Source organism: Gossypium raimondii, chromosome 2, assembly GCF_025698545.1.
Source record: "Gossypium raimondii isolate GPD5lz chromosome 2, ASM2569854v1, whole genome shotgun sequence".
NCBI lineage: Eukaryota > Viridiplantae > Streptophyta > Magnoliopsida > Malvales > Malvaceae > Gossypium > Gossypium raimondii.
Genome location: NC_068566.1, coordinates 27,108,840 through 27,132,380, shown reverse-complemented (window position 1 = coordinate 27,132,380; position 23,541 = coordinate 27,108,840). Strand labels below are relative to the sequence as shown.

At 32.0% G+C, this 23,541-nt stretch overlaps 1 protein-coding gene and 1 non-coding gene across 2 annotated transcripts; one reads left to right on the top strand and one right to left on the bottom strand.

The window, feature by feature from the left end:
• The first annotated feature begins 11,468 nt into the window (after window positions 1-11,468).
• On the top strand, window positions 11,469-11,575 carry LOC128039456 (small nucleolar RNA R71). Its single transcript, XR_008193960.1, has one exon. It is a non-coding gene; the product is annotated as a small nucleolar RNA R71 (small nucleolar RNA).
• Window positions 11,576-17,210: 5,635 nt separating this feature from the next.
• Window positions 17,211-19,060, bottom strand: LOC105788269 (UDP-glycosyltransferase 88A1). The gene has a single exon (XM_012615070.2). The coding sequence runs from the start codon at window positions 18,976-18,978 to the stop codon at window positions 17,536-17,538; it is 1,443 nt and encodes a 480-aa protein (XP_012470524.1). The 5' UTR covers window positions 18,979-19,060; the 3' UTR covers window positions 17,211-17,535.
• Between the last annotated feature and the right edge of the window lie 4,481 nt (window positions 19,061-23,541).

Here is a 23,541-nt window from a genome sequence, read left to right as displayed (position 1 = left end):
AGTTTTATTAGATGTTGAGACTTGTTTTACATAGTTTCCTTAAGACAAATTCGGCCGCTCCTACAGTACTTGGAGAAACGTTGATCGACTGTCTCCTAAAATTCAACAACACGATGATCGAAGCAATAGCACCTCTACAATGATCAGCGAACAAACATTACCTTTTTCTATCACCGAAACGTTAGAAAATATGGAGAGGAAAAAAGAAAAATTTTGGAGAGCAAAATAAACTCGGTGTGAGAGAGTGTGATTATCCAAAAAATTCTGAAGAATTCTTAGGCTTTTATAGGCATTCAATATGGAGGAATTTTGGAAATATCCATGAATAAGGATACAAAATTTGCATTGAAGGAGCAATTAAATCAATTTGATTGGAATAAAATAAAATCAGGATATATGTCCTTTTAAATCAGATTTTGTATATTTGTTAAGAAAAAATAAATTTCTTGTTGGGCTAAAATATCCGCAAACCCATTTTGGGCCCGACCAATCCGGACATTTCGTGTCGCCCATGTTATGCAGGTGCACCCCAACCTCGATGGGACCTCGATGGGTTTGGATCCGCACCCCTCTGCTTGCGAGGCAGGGTTATAAGCTTAGTTATTCAATCATCTTTCAAGTGGATTCTCAAATATATACACATCTCATACTTGGTATTTAACCAATGTGGGATCTAAGCTTTTCTTTTCCTCAACAAATATTCATAAGTAGCTTATTTTCAGCAACAATTTCTCATTCATCACTCAACCATTTTGAGCATATGATATATCATTATAAAGGTATCATGGAGTAGAATATAAAACCATAATTTTATAATTGAACTCTCCACCTTTACCAATCAAGAATATGCCTCAAAGTTTCCAAATAATTATAATTTTTCCAATAATCCCCCACATGAATGAAAATTGATAGTTTTAATGGAAAACATTGACTTGATGTGGTGATAGAATCTACAATTGATAGTTGTATAGGATAGGTTGGCATCCAGTCTTGAACCTTCCATTGTGAAAGTATATTTACTTTACTAGATGACCAGTAGACGTGATGTCTTTGACCTGTTCTGTCGTTTGTGTAAACGATGATATACCTCACACAACTACCTCTCTGGTAAGGCTTTAGTTCTCATGGGTATGTTCATATAGCCGTGAACATGTCTTGGTTTTTCAAGAGTTTGAGAGAACTATGCCTCAATAGTCTCCTTGAAGCGGCCCCACTTCACTCTCACATAAGTAACTTATGTTGTTCAGCTCACCGAAACACACAATGGTCTTTAAAAGCATTACTTAACCTATCCCATTTTTAGTCATTGTTTACATCGTAGGAACGAACTTGGGATAAGTACCCCCACAGTGACCTCACAAGGTCTATACAATTAGGTTATCCTTTTAAACCTAGATTTTGGAATCTCCAGTCAGCTAGGTAGGGTTTTCCTTTACATAGCGCCTTTTATTTTCATGGGCTTTAGTCTCATTCCTTTTGATGTTTTATCAACATGATCTCGATTTAAGCCTTTAGTTAGCAGATCCATAATGTTATCTTTTGATTTTACAAAATCAATAGAGATAACTTCATTTGAGATTAGTTGTCTAACGGTATTGTGTTGACGATGCATATGTCCCGACTTACCATTACATTAGCAAGACACCCTACACTTTCTAGTGGTTGTGGATGATTTTCTACCTTTCCATAATTCATTTGGTGCCTTGTACTTTTTCTTGCCCGCGGCACCTTATTTAAAAGGTAATTAGTTGATAGAAAAGCTTCCCCCTTCCCACATTTCTGTGATAATCCAGAGCTTCCTAGCAATGCGTTCATCTTTTCCTTTAGAGTTTGATTTTTCTGCTCGGCTACTCCATTTGATTGAGGAGAGTATGGTGGTGTCACTTCATGAATAATACCATGTTTTGTACAATATTCACCAAATGGTTCAACATATTCACCACCATGATCACTTCTCACCATCTTAATATTTTTATTAAGTTGGTTTTCAACTTCCTGCTTATAGAGAATAAATTTCTCTATTGTTTCGTCATTGCTCTTAAGCAAATATACGTAGCAATATTTTGTGCAATCATCAATAAAGGTAATAAAATATTTATCCCCTCCTCTCGTTTGAACAAACTTTAAGTCACAAACATCGCTATGTATTAGATCAAGTAGTTCTATACTTCTTTCAACAGTTTGCAATGAAGACCTTGTTAATTTTGCCTCAACACAAATTTCACATTTATGTTTATAATTAATGTGAAATGAAGGTGATGTGTCATGAAACTAACTAAAAATAAGACAAAGGCAAGTGCACTTATCGATAAATAATATAGCTATAGTGAGTATAGATATTGTAACACCCCTAACCCATATCCGTCGCCGGATTAAGGTCACGAGGTATTACCGAACTCAAATACAGATACGAACATTTATGCAAGTCATATTCATATATATATATAAAGCATATAGCTAATTAAAGGTTAATCATACATTAATTCATATTACTAATACAAATCAATACCTTAAAAATTTACTCGAATCCATACCATGAAAATAATCACATTTTCAATTAACTAGACATGTCTTAAAGCTATTTAATATATACACATACTTTACAAAACATATTACTCGAATCATATGCACAACAAAATCTCAATAGTATTCGAAGTACTTAACATAATTAGTTCATTATTCCATACAGGCTTATAGACGACTTAAGGTCCAAAAGTAATTGCAGAATTAACCACTCCATAATATGATCAAGCATATTTCATAAAAAAATTATTTCTCATTTAACCGCAACTATATGAACCATCCAAACAAAATTTAAGTAACTTAATGCCATTTATTCATTCCTCAAATCGGCTAACTATTACCATGAGTCGACCATACCCAATTCATGCACAATTAGACTAACTAATATTAGCCAACAATCCATACATTAGCAACCATGACATATAAGCATATATACATAGTTTCAAGTTACCTATCTATAATCGAATTTGCAAGCACATCAAATTATATCACAAAAATGTACCTATTTTCTCACTACTATTTTGTGCGCATATGACCATGACAACTTGAACCATATTGTACACTTACAACATCTAATTTATACCTAATTCACATGTTTAAGATACATACACATAACCAGACCCATACAACATATTCGGTCATTACATCCAACCTCCAAAATAATTCATGCCATTTTTATCTTGAGTTGTACCTAAAATTCAATCATCCAAGTATATATTATAAGCATACTTAACCATTACATATCCAAATCAAACCTCCCTTTTGTCATTTAAATCCAAAATAAAACAATCAACCAAACCGTTATAGATCATGTCCATTTCTTACAATTAGCAACCGAATTTTTGCATAATTAAAATTCATCAAATACATATCTATCATTACTTCAATGTTAAGCTAAGTTATATAACTATCCACCATTCAAAATTGTTCCACATCTCATACTTTCAAATTAGATTCAAATTCTAACCATATATACACAAACTTTAACATTATATTCAAGCTATATAACTAAATACCTCACATATATATATACCATGAAATATACTTTCCTATTAAACTATTATCATAACCGAATACACATAAGTATTAAAATCAAGATTAAGCCATTTTCGCATGGCTAAATATAGACACACTTCATGAGTACACAAAATAAATGCTAGCCTATACATGCCATATATTCAAAATTTCAAGCTTTCAAAATACCGAGACAGGGTTCGATAGTGTGACGGATTTCCTTGACGATCCCCGAGCTCGTACCTAGCTTCCAAAATCTATAGAACAATGAATGAACAGACACACAGTAAGCTTAAATAGCTTAGTAAGTTGTAAGCACATAGTTATCAAAGAACACATATAAATTATACAAGTAGGTCGAATTCTACTAATCTTGTACACATACATATATACTTATATTTATATGATTAATTCATCCTTTCATCTTATACATAATACTTACCTTTACTTTCAATTTCGTATAACTCAAACATATCTGAATTGCTTAATTCAAACCCATATTCAGGTTTGCCATATAATTTCCCGTTATACCATTCGGATTCAAACTATAAATTGTTTAGAGATTAAGAAAATTAAAGTTGCTACTGCATCTTGGATTTCTCTTCCTTGTTCATTTAAAATAATTCTTCCTTGGTCATCCTTTTTTATTGCTTTTAAAATTTCTTCCTGTTGGGTTTTAATGAGTGCATTATCCCACCAACCTTTTAATTGACCAGTAAATCCAGCAACTAAAAGATTAGCTATAGCATGATCACTGATTAATCCATTTTGATTTTGGGTTTTATAAACATTTGAAACCATTGTCATTTGTTGTAATAAACTAAGAATATTGTATTCAGACATTCCATTTATATTCTATTCATAAATTGTATTAGCATTGTATTTATTCTGGAAAATAGGTTTTTCTTCTATGTTAAGATCAGGTGCAGTGGTTTTTGGATAATATAATCTTTTTGGTTTTTTCTAAGCCATCTTGTTAATTTGTTGTTCATCTGACTGGTCAGAGTCATATTTGGAGGATTGGTGTAATGTATTTACTGAATGTTGGGCTTGTATTAGGGTATTAGCGGCAATTAATTCAGACTTGTAACTTTCCAAAGCATCAAGTCTATTTTGGATTTCTGTTAAGAAATTATTTTGGGATTTTTGGAAAGGTTTTGGAATCTCATAAGGTGTGAATATTGGTTCTTTAAAACTTTTTTCGATTATCTCTTTTACTGGTTCTTTCCTGATCGGTTGACTTTCTATCAAATTCTCAATATAATCTAATTGTTTTCCTATTGTATGAAGATTGATATTTGTATAATTGTTTTGTTCTACTATCATTTTAATATCTTTTGATGAGATTTGTTCTCCTGCATCAGGAGCTCTCATTCTTAAAGGATTTGCTTTTATTCCAGTATTTTTGTGAAGATATTGAACCTCCATTAAAGGGGGATGTCGAGATTCAACTTCTCCTTTATTAGTCTGCCATCTAGTATTATGTTTTATTGTATTAACAGATTCTGAATAATATTCTTCAAACCATTCAAAGAATTTTATATGGATTTTATGGGTATTCATAAATTCATAATATTCTTGAAGAATCCTTTCTTTTTTATCATTATAATTTTTAAAGTAATCTTATCCTTTTTACTTATTTTTGTTGGAATAGAAGTGCTTTCTACACCATTCTTTGTTTATCTCAAAAGTTTTTTCTAAAACAAATATTTCTGAATTTTCTCCTTATCTTGCATTATTAGTCATTGATGAATATGTTGGTGACATATTAGGTGAATTTTGGGGACTCTCTTCCTGTCTGGCATAGATAGGTTGAGCTATATTTGAGGAATTATCTATTCCTTGTAAATTGGTTCTAAATGTTATTAGGATGGAAGAGACAGAGGCTCTGGCTGTCTTAAAATATACTGTTTGTGTTTCTAGATTTGACTCTTCTTCTAAATTTAACCTCCTAAAAGTTGTACTGGTACTTCCAATTTCGAAGGAATATCTTGGAGGCATTCTCTGTGGCATGTTGAGTTTTAATTCAACTGTGCCATCTTGGTGCTGAGAAATTTCACTTAATGAAGTGTTTCTTATGGGAGTTGGTGCCACAGGGTCTGTAGCACCCTCAAGTTTCCACTTATCAGGAAGGTTTATCTCATGCCATTGTATTGTTCTTGGGATTGTGGTATGAGATCTTGTGGTATCTGTCTCTATTAAGGGGGTTTCTCCTTTTAGGCTTTGGAGTAAAGCCTTGGTATTAACAACAGAATATATAGCTTTGAAATGGAGTCTATAGACTAATATTAAAATATTTGGAGGGTCAAAATATTTTTGTCAGTCAAAGAAACCATAAAATTTGGATAACAATTAAAATGTATCAGGGCTGTACATAGGCTTGTTTCTATAGTTCCTAATAATGAGTTATTAAACATGATGTGTCTTTGGTCTCTTAAGACAACTAAAATTGAGGTGTTTTTAGTGGCTTCAACACTAAGAGGTTTAACACCAACCTGGACTAGTCCAAAATTGAAATATTTGTATCTTTATTCTTTGAGTTTATTAATGACGACTCTATCTAATAATTGGATTGTTTCTGTAACACCTCTAACCCGTAACCGTCGCCGAAAATAGGGTTACGAGGTATTACCAAACCAAATTCAAATTCGAATAATCATATATATACACATGTTCAACCTACTAAACCAACCAAGTCTTAAATCAAAAAGGTAATATCAACCTATTACAAGTCATTTCATATCATGCATTGAACAAATTCATGAACACATAACTCATAATTAAAAATTATGCAGAATATTTCAAACACCACTTTTGGTCATACCTCATTTCGCCTACTCGACTAACAAATCAATTACAAACAACAATGACACAAATGTGTATATAAAACTCATATTTAAAATTTTACCTATTTTACATGTAATCATTATATTTTAACATATGTACCTATATCAACCCATATAAATACAAACAAATAAAAACATTAATGAATATGCCATAAGCATTTGTATAATTTCATAGTATATTCACTTATTATTATTCATACTCTCAAAACTACTTATCAAATTGCATACAAATATTTATTCATCAAATAAATAAAATAACTATTCATATGGCCAATTTCCCAAGCTTTATTCGAATACAATTAAGCTTAAATACTTATGCTTTAACCAATGTCAAATTCATCAATACTCAAACAATTCCATGCATAACATACCAAGACGGATCCTATATATATATATATATATATATATATATATATTTATTATGTATTATTTATCCCTCAATGTTTCAAAGGTCATTTACAAGACCAATTCCATAAAAATGCTCATTATGCAATTTACCAATTTCAACTACTCTATATTCATAGTAAATCAATATACAACTTTCACATAGTAAATGATAATTCAAATTCAATCTCAATTACGAAAATTAAAATATTTCCATCCATGATTTCAAACATAGCTTATACTTATACCGTATCATATCAATCAACTTTACTTGTCTATCACAATCAATATTCATAATTATCAAAATTCAAAATCCTCCAAAGCATAACATCACTTATATTAGTCTCAACCATTTAAGAAACATAGCCAAATCATCAACCATAATATTTAATCAAACCATTCATGTCAAAATAAACAATCCATTTTCGCATGGCTTATTATATATATACACTTCATTCAAAATATATTCAAAAGGGGTAGTATAGTCTATACATGCCATAGATTTAAATTTAACCTTTATAGGTACCGATGGACGGACGATAGTGTGATTGACTACGCTGATGATCCCCGAGCCCGTAACTAGCTTCCAAAATCTATAAAACTGAAGGAAACATATATACATAATAAGCTATCACAGCTTAGTAAGTCATAAGCAATTAAACAATTCAATAACGTTAAAAATTCAATAACAAGCCGAATAATGCAATCATATTCATATATACACATTCGAGCTTGCAAATCTTATATATATCAAATATATAACTATGAACCAATTTCACCTTGGCGAATATACATTAAGTAATAACATCGTTATTTTTTCAGTATTCAAATCATATACAACTCTTTACCGAATGTACTCATTCATATATAAATGCATATAAAACATAGTTTTGACTTCACACATATACTGACCCTTTGGCCGAATATATATATATGCTTTTTACACATACATATACTTTTGTATCCCAATTGACATAACCAACTAAATTTGATAGCATATATTAATTAAATATTACATACTTATACTAACATATACATATGTGTCACATTTATCATTCATCGGATCAGTACAATTTGTACTAAATAATTTATCGAAGCATTAATAAAGTTGCACCATTAGTGCTCTTCTCTCACTTAACCAAATTGATCTCGGTTTCTCACAGTTAGTGCCCGATATTTAACATCATTATTTAATTTCGCACAATTAGTGCTTGTTATTCAACCGCATCATTTAATTCACACACTTAGTGCTAATCATATAGCCATAGCTATTTCATACTCGCACACTCAATGCTAAATATCAACAAATCACCTTCACATCTATCCCTGCTTCTCAAACATATACACATTCGGCTACCACATATATATATTTTGCATATTTCATTTCAGCATATATAATTAATATTTATCTAAAATTTACAACGTCTATTTGCTTATAAAATTACCTCGGACAACGATAATCGAAACGGAACGATTATTCAACGACTTTAGTCTTCCCTCGATCCAAGTCTGATTTCTTTAATTATTGATCTAAACACATTCAAATTGAACTCATTCAAACATAATTTCATTCAATTTTGTCCAACAACACATAAATGGAAAATTTACTATTTTTCCCCTGATATTTAACATTTTTACAATTTAGTCCAAATTGTACAAAACACAAAATATTCCAAATTGACCACACTATATTTTGGCCGAATATTCCCTAGACTCATATAGGTCCTTGCATGTCATTTATTTCATCTTTTAGTCCCTCAATTAAATATTTTCTTACAAATTAACCTAAAATAATCAAATTCATCAAAAATTCAAGAACAAACATTATAATCTATCACGTATCTTTCATATTTCATCATTAACTATTACCAAGCTCAAGTATTCATAAATGGCATGTCTCAAAATCACCATCAAATTCTAAAATTAAAGCATGGGCTAGATATAACACGAAGCAATGATCACAAAAACGTAAAAATCATCAAAAACCAAAACCAAACATACCTTAAATCAAGCTTCAAAGATGGCCGAATAGCTTGGTTGTTCTTCTTTTCTTTTCTTTTCTTAGTTTCAGTTAGATGATAATGAAATAAAAGATGATAGTGGCTTTTATTTGTTTAATTAAAATATTATAATATAATATATATTATAACCTTTATAAATAATATAAAACTATATATTATACACATAATGCCGTCCACTATCTTTTTAATGGTCAAATTGCAAAATAAAACCTTCATATTAAAAGAATAACCACTATTCAGCCCTTTTAGAAATAACCATTAATTTTTTATTTTACACGATTTAATCCTTTTATTTAATCGGACACTCAAACGACGAAATTAAAGCACGAAATTTTCACACTAGTAAATTCACACATAATAAACACAGAAAATAATATTAAAATATTTTTTTGACTCGAACTTGTGGTCCCGAAACCACTATGTCCGATTAGAGTCGAAATCGGGATGTTACAGTTTCAGATTCTTTTTAAATAGGTAAACTCCTTTCTTTTGTTTTTATAACGTAATTGCAAAAAGCATTTAAGTTTTCAAAAGTTGTTTTCTTGTAGACTTGGTTTGTTGGAACTCTTGGAAGAGTCCAATTATCAAATCTTTGGGGAATATTTTCATAATGTTCTTCTTGTTCATTAACAGTGTTGTTTGAGGTTTGGTCGGATTCTTGGGATTGATTGGAAACAAAGCTTACAGAAGAATTGGTTCTTCTAAGGAAAGGAAACATTCTTTGTTTTCTTATTTCCTACAAGGATGTTCTACTATCTAGATTTTCGGATTATTAAAGTTGCCTAAAGGGATACTTTGTCCTTGACACGCTTAACTCATGGCTAACTGGACACTGTATCAATTCTCAGCAAAATAATAATACATTAATGAAGATAGTTAAACCAGAACTCGAAAAATTGAAAACAAATTGAATATTTTTAAAACTTAAAAATACCTGCTCCTCCTTGGCTCTGATACCAGACTAATCCCGAGGATCTGAGGATCTGAGGATCAGGTTTGGAATGAGATAATCATAATTTTAAATTTAATTATTTTATAATATTTAATTATTTTTCGACAATAATTTAACCAAAATAGCATGATTTTAAGTTAAAAAGGGCATGTAAAAACACATAAATTTTCGTGTTTTCATTGAGCCACATGGTTACTCACATTAACAAAACATTTAAAATCATCTCACTCACTAGAGACTCTCACATAATCGCGTGCTTTGAGAATAATCTTTTCGTCACCTACACGAAACACAAGTTCACCAGTACCAACATCGTTAATAGTCCTAGTAGTGGCTAAAAAGGGTCGACCTAAGATCAAAGGTACCTCACTATCTTCATCCATGTCTAAAATAACGAAATCAAAGGGAGATATAAATTTATCGATTTTCACAAGCACATCTTCAATAATACCTTTAGGATATCTAATGGTTTTGTCTGCTAATTGAATACTCATCCTAGAGTGTTTGGGTTTCCTAAGACCAAGTTGTTTAAACATTTTATAAGGCATGGCATTAATACTAGCCCCTAAATTAGCCAAAGCATTCTCAATATTTAAACTACCAATGAGACAAGGACTAGTAAAACTTCTAGATCTTTAAGTTTGTTGAGTAGTTTATTTTGGAGAATGGATAAGCAAACTGCGTTGAACTCTAGACGAGTCGTCTATCTTTCTCTTGTTTACTAACAATTCCTTTAAGAATTTGACGTAATTTGGCATCTGCGAAAAAGCTTCAACAAACGGTAAGTTAATGTGTAATTTTTTAAGAAGCTTAAGAAATTTACCATATTGTTCGTTTATGTGGTCTCTTTTTGACGCGTTAGGATATGACACTCGAGCTTTGTATTCTTTGACAACCGGTTTTTGCTCTTTCTTACCTTTCTCAACCTTATCATTGTTCACCACATTCTTGCCTTTATTCTTGTTCAGGTTCAACTAACCCTTTTACGTCTCAAACAGTAATTGCGTGAAGCTGCTCCTTTGGGTTAGTTATAGTATTGCTAGGCAAGCTACCTTGTGGTATTTCTGAAATTAATTTAACAAGATTTGATTTTTGAGTCCTTGAATCAATGCTTGCTAATTTTTTAGTGCTGCCTCAATATTTTGCAAGCGAGTTTCTGACACCGAGATAAACTTTGTCAACATCTCTTCAAAGTTCGACTTCTTCTCTTGCTGATGATGTTGTTGAATGCTTAGAGGGGGTTGTGTTCTTTGATTGCCTTGACCACCTTAAGAAAAATTGAGATACTTCCTCCAATCTGTATTATAGTTAAGACTATAAGAGTTATTTTGAGGTCTAAAATTTTTACCCATATAATTGACTTGCTCATTCTCTATACTAAGACTGAAGGGTAAACATTCTGGATTCGTCATTCCAACTCTATTTGTATCGCATTGCATCACCAGATTCACCTGCGTAGAAAAATATAAACCATCAATTTTCTTATTTAGTACTTCTACTTAGTTTGATAACATGATGACTGCATCTAGATTAAAAACACCGACTATTTTCATTGGCTTTATCCTCATGACTTACCCCTGATAATTATCCAATGTCATCTCTTCTATAAACTTATAAGTTGCTTCGGGTGTTTTATTGTTCAGTGTTCCACCGGCTGTTACATCAATCAAATTCCTAGTTGAGGGATTCAAATTGTTGTAGAAGGTTTGAACTTGTAACCATAAAGGTAACCTATCATGAGGGCACCTTCTCAACAAGTCCTTGTATCTCTCCCATGTAACATATAATGTCTCTAATTCGATCTGAATAAAAGAAGAGATGTCATTCCTCAACTTAATTTTCTTAGCCAGTGGAAGTACTTTAAAAGAAACTTCTAGGTCAGTTGAGCCCATGTAGTAATAGAACCTCGTGGTAAAGAGTTTAACCACTGTTTTGTCTTGTTCCTTAACGAGAATGGGAATAACCGTAAACGAATGGCTTCATCAATGGCACCATTAATCTTGAAAGTGTCGCAAATATCTAGGAAATTGGCCAAATGAGTATTTGGGTCTTCATCTTGTAAACCGTCAAACTGAAAATATTATTGTACCATCTAAATAGTGTTCGGCTTTAGTTCAAAATTATTTGCAGCAATGGTAAGTCAAACAATACTCGATTCAGCCCTAGTCAAAGTAGGCTTGGCATAAGCGTACATAGTACGAGAAACAAGAGCTGCAAGAGGTAGCTGAATATTCTGATTATCGCCCATCTCCTCAGTAATAATGTTGTCTTCTTGTTCATCTACTATATTCTGTTGACTTAGCCTTACTTCTCTAATCTCTCTATGATTTCTGTGAGCAGTACTTTTAATCTCATTGTCGAAAAGCAATGGTCCCGACTAGTTTCCTCTAGTCATAAACTAAAAGAACATGTCAGAAGCAAACAAAAGAAAAAAAATTAGAATGTAGAAATTAAATTTAAGAAATATAAAATAAAATAAAAAGCGCTAAATTAATAAAAATAAAGTGTTCCTAATATTTTAGTCCTCGTCAATGGCGCCAAAAACTAGATGTGTCACGAAACTAACTAAAAATACGACAAAGGCAAGTGCACCTATCGATAAATAGTATAGCTATAGTGAGTAGAGATATTGTATCCACGAGGACTAAAAGTATTAGTAATTATCGTTTTCCTATTATTTAGCTGACAAATTGGAGTGATTGATTTTAAACTAAAATTATTAAATTAATTTAACTAAGAACTAAACATAGAATAAATCAGGAAAATAATTAAATAATAACCAATGCGAGAAACAATACCCAAGAAAGATTCCACCTAGACTTCATCTATTATTAAGAATCTAAATTAAATGATTTATTCACTTGGTATCTTAATCCGTGGAAATCCCTAAATTATGCTAATATCTCTTTCGAGAGTAAGAACAACAACTCTAGGTCGATTAATTAAAATTTATTTCTAATTAAAACTCTATTATCACATTAACTCGATCTATGGATTCCCCTATTAGATTTGACTCTAATCTGGTAGATTTATGTCGTTTTATTTCTAGGATTGCATGCAACTCCACTCAATTATGCTAGATCTACTCTTAAATAGTGACTTTCCTCCTCTGATTTAAGCACATTAAACATGAATTAATACCCCAGAAATATTAAAACAAGTGATAAACACACATAACTGAGAAAAGAATCAAGTATTTATCGCGTAAAATAGAAATCAAATAATAGAAATCATAGGTTTCATCCTCCTTAAGTATCTAGGGAATTAGTTCATAATTCTGAATAAAAACATCTCAAAGTCAAAATAACCACAAGAAATAATGAAACTCATAAAAACTTCAAAGGAAATTTAAAGAAGGTCTTCGATCTTAATGGAAATCTGCTTCAGAGATAGCTCTAATGGTGTTCTTCGAGTTGTTTTCTTCAATATTCTCTGGTGGCTCCCATTCTCTTTTTCTATTTGGTATTTATAGACTTTAAATTGCCCAAAAAGCCTAAAAATTATGTTTTTCTGCATGTTTGGGAAGCAAGTTGCGAAATCGACACGGTCTAGCACATGGCCATGTGTCCAGACCGTGTGGCTCACATGGTCGTGTGTCTAGCCCATGTGGCTTCTTAAATATACTTTTTTTGTCTAATTTTCGTTTATTTTTCGCTCTTTTTACTCTCAAATGCTCACCTAAGTATAGAAACATAAATTTAAAGAATTGGGAGCATAAAATTCACTAATTTGCATAAATAATCATCCAAAAACGCATTAAGAACGAGATTAAAATATGTTACTTTTATCACTTATCAGAAGGAATGTGCTCTAAATTAATTAATATATGTAAAGTATCATAATTAACATGCCCGTACCTACCATGCCATAAATCAAATGACTCAAGTATATAAATAGAAGAAGAAGAAATATTCTTATTTATAGTTTTTCTTTTTACAATATTGCATTGCATATCATTTTTTCACAAACATTCCCCATTTAAAAGAAAATTCTTATTCATAGTTCTTGCGTATGTTAGGCACATGAGTTCATATCGAGAACTTCCTTAGAAATTTCTTCCACAGCATTGGCCTCGTTAGCTCTAACTTTCTTTGGAATCCTATAGTCAGATGATTTGTACCCTATCTTGTTGCAATTGAAGCATTTTCCTTGAAATTTTTGCTTCTTGGAAACGCCACCTTTTGGTCCTAATTTAGACCCACCCTGAGGTTGTTTTCCCTTCTTGAAGTCCTTGACTTCTATGATATTTGTCCTAGCATCATTGACATTTGTTGCTTTGTTGAGCCTTTTTTCTGTATCTATATTGTCTTCTTCAATCCGAAGCCTGACAATTAAATCTTCCACTGACATTGTTTTTTCTTTTGTGCTTTAGTTAATTCTTGAAGTCATTCCAAGCAAGAGACAGCTTCTCAATAATGATTGCCACTTGGAAGGATTCACTTATCACCATCCCTTTAGTAAGAATTTTGTGAACAATCAATTGAAGTTCCTACACTTGATTCACAACTAGTTTAGAATCAATCATTACAAAATTCAAGAATTTAGCAACTAAAAACTTTTTAGCTCCAGCATCTTCAGTTTTGTATTTATGGTCCAATGATGTCTATAATTCCTTACCTGTTTTCTTGACACTATACACTTTGTACAATGCATTCGATAATCCATTTAGGATGTAGTTTTGGCACAGAAAATCAGAATAGTTTCAAGCTTCAAAAGCAGTGAAAGCGGTAACTTCATCTACCTCGCCCTCTTTAACAGTAGGAGAGACATCTTTCAAAAATTTGGCCAAGTTCAACATAGTCAAATAAAACAACATTTTCTATTGCCAAGTCCTGAAATTGTCCTGAGAATTTTACAGGTTTCTCGTTGTGGCTTACAGCAGCCACCACCGGCAACACTGAGTTTTGAATCGAAGATTGCATTTGATCCAAAGCTTCAGATTGCGAATTGATTAAATTAGTGGGAGTTTCCATTTTCTGTTAAGAAACAAAACCATAATTAGAAAATTATCAACTTTTGTTAGATGGCAGGAATTTAATAAAACCCGAAACAAAAGTTTATATGATCTAATAAAAAATACAATAAAACAATGCACCAGGTAGGCAACCCTAAAAGAGAGGTGGTGCACTTGGCACTCTTAAATACAAAATCTTTCAAAGAACCAACCCTAGACATGCACTCTTATATTGTCTTTTTAATTCACCATTGATAATTTTCTTTTCCTTTGATGTCACAATTTTGAAGCTACAAATTAAGCTTTCACAATTTAAAGCCAGAATTAAGACCACCATAAACAGAAAAATTTCTCTTTTATTTGTTAAATGGCAGAATTAAAATTCTAAAATAAAATCAAAATCAATTCTTTCAATGTTGGAAATAAATCCCGAAATAGAATTATTTGATTAAGTTTTCATTTGGAAACAAATCAAGATTAAATAAAATCTGTTAAACGAAAGTAATAAATCCCGAAACAGAATTTATTTAATTTTAATATTCGTTTGGAAAAAAATCAAAGATGAAATAAAATCTGTTGAACGACGGGAATAAACCACGAAACAGATTTTATTCAATTTTTATTTTTATTTTCAAATAAAAAAAATTCTTTTTTCTTTTCGCCTTGGTGTCTCGTTCGTCTCGGATTAGAGAATTGCAAAAATAATAAAGGAAACATGTCTTAAGATTGTTGGACAAAACACGTTAGTGAACAAATATACAAATATAAATAAACAAATATTTACGTATAAAATAAATTAAATAATTTATATCTAATTTATCTGATACGAAAAACCAATAAATAACATAACGAAAACCAAAAATCGAAAAGAAGAACCGAGTTTTCCTAGATGTTGAGGCATGTTTTACACTGTTTCCTTAAGACAGATTCAGCCGTACTGGGAGAAACATTGGTCGACTGTCTCCTAAGATACAACAACACAATGATCGAAGCAGTAGCACCTCTACAGTGGTCAACGAACAAATGTTGTCTTTTTCTATCACCGAAACGTTGGAAAATATGGAGAGGAAAAGAGAAGAATTTTGGAGAGCAAAATAAACTCGGTGTGAGAAAGTGTGATTGTCCAAAAATTTTTGAAGATTTCTTAGGCTTTTATAGGCATTCAATATGAAGGAATTTTGAAAATATCCATGAATAAGGATACAAAATCTACATTAAATGAGCAATTAAATCAATTTGATTAAAATTAAATCAAATTGATTGGAATCAAATAAAATTATGATATATGTCCTTTTAAACCAGATTTTGTATATTTGCTGAGAAAAAAATAAATTTTGTGTTGGTACATTTCGCGTCACCCACGTCGTGCGGGTGGGCCCAACCCCGATGGGTTTGGATCTGCACCCCTCATGCGCGTGAGGCAAGATTACAAGCTTAATCATTCAAATTTAAAATTAAAATAGAGTTATTAAATGAGAAAATTAAATTAAAATAGAGTTATTAAATGAGAATAGTTTATTAAATTAAAATAGAGTTATTACTTAATTAGAATTCTAAGTATCTTAATTATCACTTAACTAATATTAGATTTAATTAAAAAGTAATAGAAATATCGGGCATGCCTTATTGAAAACCGAAGTAATAATAAAACTGATCACCCATAAATGTAACCCAAATAGAAAAATAAATTATAATTATAAACTATTCTCATCAAATTTAGTAAATTTTTAAATAAACTATTCTCATCAAATTACCAAAATAATATATAAAATGCTAATTAGTTTATACTTTTTAAATAGTTTTACTTTAGGTAAAATATATTTAATTTAATAATAAAATAAAGGGCTTTTATGAGTAAAAATCATAGATTAAGAGCTTATTTAACTATAAAAATAGGTTGAGGGCTTGTTTATTAAATAAAAAAGTGAGTTGAAGAGGAATAAAAAGAAAATAATAAATAAGGAGGGCTTAGAAGGCAATTAGCCACATTTCAATTTTAGTGCCCCGCTGCAACAATTCACTTTCAAAATCTGAAATGGTAAATTTGCATGTCAGGTCCTTAAAACTGCAGGTGGTCACATTTTAGTCCTTTTGCACCATTGGTGCCGCCAATCTCTTTGGCACCTTTGGTGCCGCCAATGTGATTCGCCTGATCAAATTTGTTGTCGTTTTTTTTGTTTTTTAGTATATTTTGGTAAATAAAAAATTTATAATATTTTGGTAAATAAAAAAGTTATAATATTTTGGTAAATTTTTATTTTTATAATAATTTTGTAAAAACCCACTATTTTATTACTCTTGTTTGGATATTATATAAAACATATTTTATTGTTAATTTTGTTATTATTTTAGAGGTATCTATTTGTTAAGTTACATCTATTTTAATATCATTTAAATATACATATTTTTTAAAATTTATTTTCAATTTATTGAGAAATATTTATTTTGATATTTTTAGTATTTTTAATTTATTATATATATTTTAAAATTATATAAAAATAATATAAAAATTAATATTGACGGTCTGGGTCAGGCCCAAATTTTATATTTTTATTCAAATTGAGCTTAAATAAAATTTTAAGTCCATTTTTAAGCCAAGCCGAAGCCTAAACTTTTAGTTGAGCCCGGCCCGGCAATGCACAACTCTAAATTGGATTAATGGTGGATTTGGATAGGCGATTAGGTGCGGTGTAGTGCGTTTAGCTTATTTTTGTCTCACGCTACAGTATCGCTATAGTATCTAATCTCACTGCCACAATTGTTTTTACTAAATGCAGCTAAACGCACCGCCCATCCAAATTCACCGTAAGTAAAAAATTGAACCGCACTAGAATTCAGGTATTATTCCTTCTTCCACGACTCAAAGAGTTTGGCTAGTGCGAGACGAGAGGAACCTCCCTTACTCATAGCAGCCTTGGCGGCGTGTTTCATAGCTACGGTTCGCTCCCTAACCAGTTTACCTTGTTCCCACTCCATTAATTCTCTAACTCGCTTCTCCACTTCACTTGAATCTACGAACCCTGTTTCTGACTCCACCATCGGCAAGGCTATCTTCATTTCCTCCACTAGCAACACCCGGTTGAACCTTTGCTCTGCGTAGAGTGGCCATGCCACCATCGGAACCCCCGCACAAACAGATTCCAGCACCGAATTCCACCCACAGTGTGTCACGAACCCACCGATGGAATCATGGTTCAACACCGCCACCTGTGGCGCCCATGACTTGACCACCTTTCCCGTCTCCTTCGTCCTCTCCAAGAACCCCATAGGTAACAAAGTGTTCAAATCTGGTTCCGATTGTTCCTTTATCGCCACACTTAGGTTCTCCGAAGGAGGGTTTCTCACCACCCACAAGAATCTTTGCTCACTTCTCTCTAACCCCTCAGCTATTTCTTTCAACTGTTGAGCTGAAAACAGTCCCAGGCTACCAAAACAAAGGAACACTACACTTTTACTAGGTTGCTTGTCAAGCCACATTAAGCAATCATCAGGGGCACCTTCACCGGCAACATTAGATCTAGCTCCACTTCTCCGATCAACGTCAGCAATCAACGGTCCGATGCAGTACAGTGGAGGTGTGGGGCCATCTGGAACACAGAGTCCATCGCGAATTGCTTTGATGGCTCTGGGTTCGAGGGATTCAAAACTGTTGATTATAATCCCAGCTGACTTGGGCAAATACATGGAGTTGTTAATGAAGATGTGATAGACTTGATCGTTGCGATCGAGTACTGGCTTAGGCATATCGGCAGATGGCACCGGTGGGACACCTGGGATGTTGAGGAGAAGGTTAAGTTCTTTGAAGCTTTTGGTGGTGTTATTATGAAGGGTTGGTAGATAAAAGAAGGAGGAAAGAGTAGCAACGCCGGAGGTGTAGAGGAAGTAAGGAGGGATACTAAGATCAACGGCGACTTTGAAAGCCACAGTACAGAAAAAATCCATGATAAAAGCATGGACTTTGTAATCCTTGGAGATGGAAAGGAGAGTTTCATGGACATTGGGGTTGCTAAGGCGGAGGACCTCAAAAGTAAGGAACTCATGGTGGGCAACATCAGTGGATGGAAGGAGGGTGACTTTGGGTAGCTTGTGAAAAACAATGGAAGGAATAGTGGAAGAGACGGCGGCAATATAAGGAGCGGTAGATTCAGCTTGGTAAGGTGGTGTAGCGATGAGGATGTGGATAGAGAGTGAAGGTCGGTGAGATAATAGAAGCTTGCCTAACTCCACCATGGCTAGCAGGTGGCCAATTGGTGGTGACGGGTAAAGAACTACGGCCTCCACCATTGCTAACAACCTATTACAGGAAAAGACAACCCCAACCAAGCTCTGCCCTATCTCTTATCCTCACTCATCACCGCAAAATATGCGGATTTAAAAACAAAAAAGAAGAGGGGAATAGATATTTTTTTAAGATTAATTAAAAATAAACATTTTTTTGAAATTATAAATGTTATACTTTAAAATTAAAATTATTATATTTGCTTTAAAAGTCGACTTTTAATCACACGACTATTTTATTTGGAAGTGGCAATTTTTACTGATGTGGTGAGGGAGAAAGGGGTGGGGGAGCGATTTAAAAAAAAGCGTATATTTTAAAACCAACAGCTTAAATTAAAGGTGTAAGTACATTTATTTATGAAAAATATTTTCCTCATTTTTTGGGGTTTGTTTACGAAAAATAAAATTGGTGAAAGTAAAAAATCCACGTAAAATGTTGAATACATTGAAGAGGAGTAAAACATTTTAGTCATTCACTCTTCATACCTCGTTCATTTCTAGTAAACAATTTCCTTAAAAATTTTAGCATTGCTTATTTATCTTTTTCTTTATATATATATATATATACCCGACAAATATGTTAGAACCTAAATTCCAATTTATCCCTTTTTAGCTTTTTTACCTAAATAATGCAAAAAATAAAATTAATAACTGAAATAGTATGCCCATGAGATTATTTACTAAAATGGTATAGTTTTACTGGTGCCGCCTATCAAATTGGCGGCACCGGACTGAAATGTAATAATCTAAAATATTTAGTGACCTATTATGCAATTTTTCCATTTAGAATGGCTGTTGAAAAAAAGGAAAAAGGGTGCAACCTAACAGTGTGGCTTTGTAAGCCCTCCTTATTTATTATTATTTTTATTCCCCTTTAACTCACTATATTGTATTTAAATAAGTCCTTAACTTATTTTTGTAGTTAAATAAGCCCTTAACTTATGGTTTTACTCATAAAAGCCCTTTATTTTAATATTAAAGTAAATATATATATTTTGAATTTCAAGCTTTATCTTAATTTTTGTTGATGCAATAAAATTATATACACTTTAACATCAACATAAAATCTAAAAAGTAATCAAAAATTTCAAAAGAGTAGTTAAGAATATCATGTATATAAGCACTCTCAAGAAATTTAAAAATTTTATTTTTTATTTAATAAATTATTCTCATCAAATTCACATCAACATAAAATGTGAATTAGTTTATATTTTTAAATAGCTTTACTTTAGGTAAAATACATTTACTTTAATATTAAAATAAAGGGCTTTTACTAGTAAAAACCATAAGTTAAGGGCTTATTTAACTACAAAAATAGGTTAAAGGCTTATTTAAACAAAATATAGTGAGTTGAAGGGGAATAAAAGAAAATAATAAATAAGGAGGACTTACAAGACAATTAGCCATATTTAAAGTTTGGTGCCGCCACACTGTCAGGCGGCACCCTTTCCCTTTTTTTAGCAGCCATCCTAAATGGAAAAATTTTATAACAGGTCCCTGAATACTTTAGATCATTACATTTTAGTTCGGTGCCGTCAATTTGACAGGTGGCACCAGTAAAACTATACCATTTTGGTAAATAATCTTATGGGCATTTCAGTTATTAATTTTATTTTTTATATTATTTAGATTAAAAAAAACCTCCCTTTTTAATATGAGATGAACAAACATCATTTTTGGAAATATAAATTTTGAATTATACTCCAATATGGGACTATTTTACTAAAAAAAGGCTCATTTCCAACTTTATTTACAGAAACGGGCCACTTAAAACTTTATTTATCGAAATGGACTAAAAAACCCAAAATGCGCCTACGTAAAAGCGTTTTGTAATGGGCCAATTTAGGCCGGGCCCAAACAGAAGCCCAAATACAAAAAAAAACCAAAAAAAAATAAAAAAATTATAACAAAGTCCAAATTTTAAAAAAGAGTTCAGTTACAAAGCCCAAATTTACGGGCCCAAAACAAAGAAAACCCTAATGACCCAAAAGTCCCAAAACCTAAACAGAAACAGAAAACCCTAGCCGCACCCTAGCCTAATGCTGTTGCCGCTCCTAGCCTCTACCACCATCAACCACTCCTCTGCCACGCCGCCTATAAGAAGAAGAAACAACACACGCAATAGCAAGTACAAGAATAGTAGAAAAAAATATAAAAATAATGTTGTAAAACGACTATAAAAAGCTATTGAACCGATTGTAAGGGGGGTGGAGTTTTAAAAAAAATCGAGCAAAAAAAGGAGAAGAGAAATCAAACAGAAAATTTAAGGTGATTTTTTTTTGAACATTTATATACAAAAGATATAAAAAACGAATATAAAAATAAAAATAAAAATAAAAACTTTTTCACCTTTTCGGTCGGTAGTCTTAAGATCCGGGCTCGGGAAGCCAAAAGGCCAAAAAAAGGAAAACTTCTACGTTTTTCAGCCACCGTGGATGGCGATGCCGTCGCCAGTGATCGGCGGCCGCCAAGTTCACCCGTTGGCCGAACGTGCAGAGGCTGGAGAGAAAAAAAGGGGTTGTGAAGTTTTTTTTCTAAATGTGGAGAAATGGAATTTTTTGAGATTTTTTTTACTTATATAGGCCCCAAAACGGCGCCGTTTTAGGACTAGCCTCAGACACCCGAAACGACTTCGTTTTGGGGCGACCCGATTACCCAACCCATTAACCCCTAGGATTCGCGTGTTTTTAAACGGAAGGGCTAATTGCGCCTTTAGCCCTTTCGCTTTTTTATTGTTTACAATTAAGTTTTTTTCATTTTTAATTTTTGCCCTATAATTTATTTCGATTGTCAATTTGGTCCACCTTGAAGCTGTACGTTTTGGAGAGTGTTGCCCATTTTGGTCTCTCCTTGTTATTCGCGAGTTCTACTTGGTCCTTTTCCTTTTTATTTATTTCTGATTTGCCCCAAATTTCTGTTTTAAAGTTCAATTTAGCCATTTTATTTGTTATTTTTGCTATTTTATTATCAAATTAATTAATTTAATCTTATTATTACTATTATTATTTTCCTTTTTTTATTCATTTACTTGTTATTATTATCATATTATTAAATTAATTAGTTTTGCATTATTATATCTATTATATTTGTTTTCATATTTATTTACCTAATATTTTAAATACATCTATTCTATTTTATCACATTATATTTATTTATTCACATTCTTTTATATGATTACAAACCTTAGATTATTCATTATTTTTATTTTTATTATCATTCATATTATTCTCATTATTATTAGTATTATTATTTTTAAAACCCTTGTATATCCCACTTATCCATATGGTTCTTTAATGTTTTTTATATTTTGCTTGTTATTTTTCTTTTATATGTAATCACTTGTTTGTTTCGTTAATTCATTCTCATTTTTCTTGTTGTTTTTAACACATTTATGGTGTTACGATATTATCATCGCGATTTATTTTCACAACAAATTTGTGATACATTAATTTTACTTGATACATAAATTATGATTTTGAAATAAGTAATACTTAGTATTTTGAGATTCAAAGGTCGTACCTAACTTACGGGTTTTGATTTTCTCGATAAATCAATAAACAAACATTTTTAAAAAAAATTTGAATTTTAAATAATCTCAGGAATAAAAAAAATCATGTTCTAACTTACGGAATATGATTTATTTCTAAAACCGAGATAATCAAATATCTTTCAAATAAGTAAATTTTTCGTCGTTTATTCTCGTATCGGGAATTTAAGACATTGTGTCCTAACTTACGGGACGTAATCCTCTTTCTCGATTTAACGTGAAATATGCCCCTTTCTCGAAAAAAATTCAATATTTTAACAAAGGATCGTATTTTAAATCTCTTCAAGATTTTCAATTCTCGGCACTAAAAAACACGAAGTAATCAACTAGGTACCAATTTTGGGCGTTACGAGGGTGCTAATCCTTCTTTGTGCGTGAATCGACTCTGAACCCGCTTTTCTCAATTTCAGGACCAAAATCGTTGTTTTAATAAATCAAACCGTTTATTAAAAACAACCACTTTTCGAGGTGACCCTATCTCACCTCATCAAAAAGAATTGGTGGCGACTCCCATATTCGTTTTCATTTTCAAAAATCAAAGTCGACCCCTTTAAAAAAAGGTTTCGACAACTTGACGACTCTACTAGGGACCCAAAATAATAGAGTCAAGCCACGAGTTGATTAGGTTCTGTCTTTTTGGCGAAAATTAAAAACTTGGTTTAAATTTACGATCCTTTCGGTTCATTTCATTTGACTTTGTTGCAATCTTCATTATTTTGGTTTATAATTGCTTTACTGGGTTGAGTGTTTGATATATTTCTGCACATTGCATCGCATAATCAGAAAATTTTACCTTTTTAAGTGGGAGTGAGAAGCTATTCCTTCGTGAGGTCTTCACCTCCGTATAGGATAGTGGATCGCTTTCGGAATACATCCGTAACTATGTTTTCGTGAGATTTTCATCTCCGTAGAGCCATAGGGAAATGTATTTCCCTGAACTGAACTCGATCCATATGATACTGTAATGGGTGAGGATCGAGGAATCTGCTGGTTTAGGTACATTTACATTAGAACCGAACCTC

Bases quoted from the DNA above. Each gene is read 5' to 3' on its own strand.
- LOC105788269 (XM_012615070.2), bottom strand. From the start codon at position 18,978: ATGGTGGAGGCCGTAGTTCTTTACCCGTCACCACCAATTGGCCACCTG.